This window comes from Tachypleus tridentatus, chromosome 6, assembly GCF_004210375.1.
Source record: "Tachypleus tridentatus isolate NWPU-2018 chromosome 6, ASM421037v1, whole genome shotgun sequence".
Classification (NCBI taxonomy): Eukaryota; Metazoa; Arthropoda; class Merostomata; order Xiphosura; family Limulidae; genus Tachypleus; species Tachypleus tridentatus.
This window is the reverse complement of record NC_134830.1, coordinates 22,922,258-22,928,257: the sequence shown is the minus strand read 5'-3', so window position 1 is coordinate 22,928,257 and position 6,000 is coordinate 22,922,258. Positions and strand designations below refer to the sequence as shown.

The following is a 6,000-nucleotide window of genomic DNA, read 5'->3' as shown; positions in this document are numbered from 1 at the left end:
TCTCACGCATCTTACACGTACAATACTGTGTTTAGATAATTACTGGGTTAACAAGTGTTAGCATATCTCACGCATCTTACACGTACAATACTGTGTTTAGATAATTACTGGGTTAACAAGTGTTAGCATATCTCACGCATCTTACACGTACAATACTGTGTTTAGATAATTACTGGGTTAACAAGTGTTAGCATATCTCACGCATCTTACACGTACAATACTGTGTTTAGATAATTACTGGGTTAACAAGTGTTAGCATATCTCACGCATCTTACACATACAATACTGTGTTTAGATAATTACTGGGTTAACAAGTGTTAGCATATCTCACGCATCTTACACATACAATACTGTGTTTAGATAATTACTGGGTTAACAAGTGTTAGCATATCTCACGCATCTTACACGTACAATACTGTGTTTAGATAATTACTGGGTTAACAAGTGTTAGCATATCTCACGCATCTTACACATACAATACTGTGTTTAGATAATTACTGGGTTAACAAGTGTTAGCATATCTCACGCATCTTACACATACAATACTGTGTTTAGATAATTACTGGGTTAACAAGTGTTAGCATATCTCACGCATCTTACACATACAATACTGTGTTTAGATAATTACAGAGTTAACAAGATTTAGTATATTTCACGCATCTTACATGTACAATACTGTGTTAACAAGATTTAGTATATCTCACGCATATTGCATGTACAAACTCAGTTACTGCAAACCATATATTTTATTAGAAATTATGTGTTCAGGGAACAACTAGTTTTTACTTCCCGACATGCCTAACTTGTGTATTAATTTAGGTTCTACTGATCAGTATCTGGATAGCTTTTAAAAGCACTAAAGAGTAGGGGTTATATCAGTGACCTAAAATATCACTTTTAAGAACGGTCAATAAACAAAAAAAAAACGACAATTATCCACAAATGGTTACCTTCAAGAGGTGCTCGGTTTTGAGAACAGAAAAGAAACTTAAACATCTTATTTTCTTTTTGTTATTTTGATAGACGGTTCATGTAATGTTTTTTAAACCGTTATTTGCTTTTTTATTGTGGACAATTAAATCAGGAATAACACACAGCATATGTAAAGTACACATAGCTTCAAGAGGAGTTCATGAAGAGCTTGATACTTTTGGTTTATTTTTTTCAATACTTTTTAGAATGCTAAATAATTTTTTATACTGTAAGAAATATTAAAATGTTGATATATTTACTCTAACTAAATGAGCTTAATTTTAAAAAAAATATTTAATAGAAGAGAAGAAAAATCGGTAGTGTTGGAACGGGTATATCAAAAAAAAAAAAAAATAAGGAAAAAGGGGGTGTAAAACATCCGGTTCACGCCTATGTCATTTATGCTTTTTATCCCGTATACAATAAAACGTGGAATAAACTTATAAACATAATCAGTTGGCCCGGCATGGCCACGTGAGTTAAGGCGTGCGAGTCGTAATCTGAGGATCGCGGGTTTGCATTCCTGTCTCAGCAAACATGCTCGCCTTTTTAGCCGTGGGGGCGTTATAATGTGACGATCAATCCCACTATTTGTGGGTAAAAGAGTAGCCCAAGAGTTGGCGGTGGGTGGTGATGACTAGCTGCCTTCCCTCTAGCCTTACACTGCTAAATTAGGGACGGCCAGCGCAGATAGACCTCGAGTAGCTTTGTGCGAAATTCAAAAACAAACATAATCAGTTATGTTTATCATACAATGACTATAAGATTTTGTGAATCGAAATATCGGATCTAAAACAAGTACAAAAAATTTGTGTATATGACACCAAAAGACTCGAATATTCGTGTGTACCCATAATTTGTATGTTTTTCTTCACAACTTGTCCCAATTTTTTTAAATTGAACGAGAAGGCAACGGGATGTCACACATTAGCGACATAGGTGAATTAAAATATAAATAATAATAATAAAAAACCGAAGAGGTTTCTGTGTACCAAGTCACTGCCTATGATAAAGTAGAACCATGGATACACGTTTCTGTGTACCAAGTCACTGCCTGTGATAAAGTAGAACCATGGATACACGTTTCTGTGTACCAAGTCACTGCCTGTGATAAAGTAGAACCATGGATACACGTTTCTGTGTACCAAGTCACTGCCTATGATAAAGTAGAACCATGGATACACGTTTCTGTGTACCAAGTCACTGCCTGTGATAAAGTAGAACCATGGATACACGTTTCTGTGTACTGCCTGTGAAGTCACTGCCTCACTGCCTGATAAAGTAGAACCATGGATACACGTTTCTGTGTACCAAGTCACTGCCTATGATAAAGTAGAACCATGGATACACGTTTCTGTGTACCAAGTCACTGCCTGTGATAAAGTAGAACCATGGATACACGTTTCTGTGTACCAAGTCACTGTCTGTGATAAAGTAGAACCATGGATACACGTTTCTGTGTACCAAGTCACTGCCTAATAAAGTAGAACCATGGATACACGTTTCTGTGTACCAAGTCACTGCCTATGATAAAGTAGAACCATGGATACACGTTTCTGTGTACCAAGTCACTGCCTGTGATAAAGTAGAACCATGGATACACGTTTCTGTGTACCAAGTCACTGCCTATGATAAAGTAGAACCATGGATACACGTTTCTGTGTACCAAGTCACTGCCTGTGATAAAGTAGAACCATGGATACACGTTTCTGTGTACCAAGTCACTGCCTGTGTATAAAGTAGAACCATGGATACACGTTTCTGTGTACCAAGTCACTGCCTGTGATAAAGTAGAACCATGGATACACGTTTCTGTGTACCAAGTCACTGCCTGTGATAAAGTAGAACCATGGATACACGTTTCTGTGTACCAAGTCACTGCCTATGATAAAGTAGAACCATGGATACACGTTTCTGTGTACCAAGTCACTGCCTGTGATAAAGTAGAACCATGGATACACGTTTCTGTGTACCAAGTCACTGCCTGTGATAAAGTAGAACCATGGATACACGTTTCTGTGTACCAAGTCACTGCCTGTGATAAAGTAGAACCATGGATACACGTTTCTGTGTACCAAGTCACTGCCTGTGATAAAGTAGAACCATGGATACACGTTTCTGTGTACCAAGTCACTGCCTGTGATAAAGTAGAACCATGGATACACGTTTCTGTGTACCAAGTCACTGCCTGTGATAAAGTAGAACCATGGATACACGTTTCTGTGTACCAAGTCACTGCCTGTGATAAAGTAGAACCATGGATACACGTTTCTGTGTACCAAGTCACTGCCTGTGATAAAGTAGAACCATGGATACACGTTTCTGTGTACCAAGTCACTGCCTATGATAAAGTAGAACCATGGATACACGTTTCTGTGTACCAAGTCACTGCCTGTGATAAAGTAGAACCATGGATACACGTTTCTGTGTACCAAGTCACTGCCTATGATAAAGTAGAACCATGGATACACGTTTCTGTGTACCAAGTCACTGCCTGTGATAAAGTAGAACCATGGATACACGTTTCTGTGTACCAAGTCACTGCCTGTGATAAAGTAGAACCATGGATACACGTTTCCGTGTACCAAGTCACTGCCTATGATAAAGTAGAACCATGGATACACGTTTCCGTGTACCAAGTCACTGCCTGTGATAAAGTAGAACCATGGATACACGTTTCCGTGTACCAAGTCACTGCCTGTGATAAAGTAGAACCATGGATACACGTTTCTGTGTACCAAGTCACTGCCTGTGATAAAGTAGAACCATGGATACACGTTTCTGTGTACCAAGTCACTGCCTGTGATAAAGTAGAACCATGGATACACGTTTCTGTGTACCAAGTCACTGCCTGTGATAAAGTAGAACCATGGATACACGTTTCTGTGTACCAAGTCACTGCCTGTGATAAAGTAGAACCATGGATACACGTTTCTGTGTACCAAGTCACTGCCTGTGATAAAGTAGAACCATGGATACACGTTTCTGTGTACCAAGTCACTGCCTGTGTGATAAAGTAGAACCATGGATACACGTTTCTGTGTACCAAGTCACTGCCTGTGATAAAGTAGAACCATGGATACACGTTTCTGTGTACCAAGTCACTGCCTGTGATAAAGTAGAACCATGGATACACGTTTCTGTGTACCAAGTCACTGCCTGTGATAAAGTAGAACCATGGATACACGTTTCTGTGTACCAAGTCACTGCCTGTGATAAAGTAGAACCATGGATACACGTTTCTGTGTACCAAGTCACTGCCTGTGATAAAGTAGAACCATGGATACACGTTTCTGTGTACCAAGTCACTGCCTGTGATAAAGTAGAACCATGGATACACGTTTCTGTGTACCAAGTCACTGCCTGTGATAAAGTAGAACCATGGATACACGTTTCTGTGTACCAAGTCACTGCCTGTGATAAAGTAGAACCATGGATACACGTTTCTGTGTACCAAGTCACTGCCTGTGATAAAGTAGAACCATGGATACACGTTTCTGTGTACCAAGTCACTGCCTGTGATAAAGTAGAACCATGGATACACGTTTCTGTGTACCAAGTCACTGCCTGTGATAAAGTAGAACCATGGATACACGTTTCTGTGTACCAAGTCACTGCCTGTGATAAAGTAGAACCATGGATACACGTTTCTGTGTACCAAGTCACTTCCTATGATAAAGTAGAACCATGGATACACGTTTCTGTGTACCAAGTCACTTCCTATGATAAAGTAGAACCATGGATACACGTTTGTATTTACCAGAAAAACAATTGACATGGATGAATGTTAGACACGCCCCCTGGTTAGGTTGTAGAGAGGAAGTTAATTACTTTAATTAACTACCTCATCCATTTCAGACAATCAATAAAATTTCATGCTAGTAAAACTGGTAATGAAGGTTGGTGTTTATGCAGGAAACAGGTCTTTAGCTGGACGTCACCCATAACAACACAAACCTTCGAGTTCAAACTCCATAAACATTGGTTTGCTTTTAATAACGCTTCTTTGTGTCTTTGGTATTAAGTATAAAGCTACACAATGGGCTTTCTGCTCTGGCAACCACCGATGTCGAAATCTGGTTTATGGCATTTAAGTCTGAAGACATACCGCTGCGCTACTAGAAGGCTTTTATAACGGATTTTTCATAATTCAGCTGCACAGATTTCGAAAATAATATGGTTATTTCTATCACGTAAGTACTTTTTACAAATCGGGTAGAAAAAATATTACTTAGATTAAATTATTACTTCAATTACCACAACGAACATTTTATTGTTATTAATATGTTTGTTATGTTTGGATTCTAGAACAATCAATAAGACTCTCACGTCGTGATTCGTTAGTAGAAATTTATAGCCATTGGTTGTGAACATTTTAAGCACAACAAAATGTGACCTCACTTCAATGGAAATGATTCACTTATGTAAAAGCACACATAACGTTTTGTAAAAAAAAGGTGATGCAGAAAAATAAGTATTATTTTCGGGTTCAACGTTCAGGAATTACTGTCGAGCAAAAATTCCAAGACAGTAAAACAATCACAGGTCCGTGTAATTATTACCATGTATAATTATATGAAATTATCAGTGTATCTTTACTCCAGCATTGCGAAACGACCTGTGCTTTTGTTTTATTGTAGCTGATTCCACCGAGGGGACTCGAAACCCTGATTTTAGCGTTGTAAATCCGTAGAGTTATCGCTGTACTAGTCCACCACTAGTACAGCGGTATGTCTCCGGGTTTACAACGCTAAAATTAGGGTTCGATTCCCTCGGTGGGCTGAGCAGATAGCCCTTTGTGGCTTTTCTATAAGAAAAACACACACTCGCTGTACTAGGGGAGGGGAGAGAGCGAAATGATCTATGCATTTTAAAATAGTGTCCCTGCTCAGGGTATTTTAGAGAGTAAAACACTTGTGCTAATCCGTGCATTTGATGCATTTATAACTATGATAAGTCAGTCTGTTCAACAATGTCAATCAGGTAGTGAAATTGAGAAATTTGTGAATTCTTTTAATCCTTTCTGCT

At 38.5% G+C, this 6,000-nt stretch overlaps 1 protein-coding gene across 2 annotated transcripts in view; it reads left to right on the top strand.

The window, feature by feature from the left end:
* The first annotated feature begins 4,838 nt into the window (after positions 1-4,838).
* The window catches only part of LOC143254500 (uncharacterized), a 42,122-nt gene continuing 40,960 nt past the window's right edge, over positions 4,839-6,000 (top strand). The window contains exon 1 of one of the 2 annotated variants that reach the window (XM_076509676.1): positions 4,839-5,165. In XM_076509676.1, coding sequence (XP_076365791.1) covers positions 5,149-5,165 — 17 coding nt within the window. In that variant the 5' untranslated portion in view covers positions 4,839-5,148. The remainder of the gene's footprint in view (positions 5,166-6,000) is intronic. The other variant, XM_076509675.1, reaches the window with a different exon arrangement.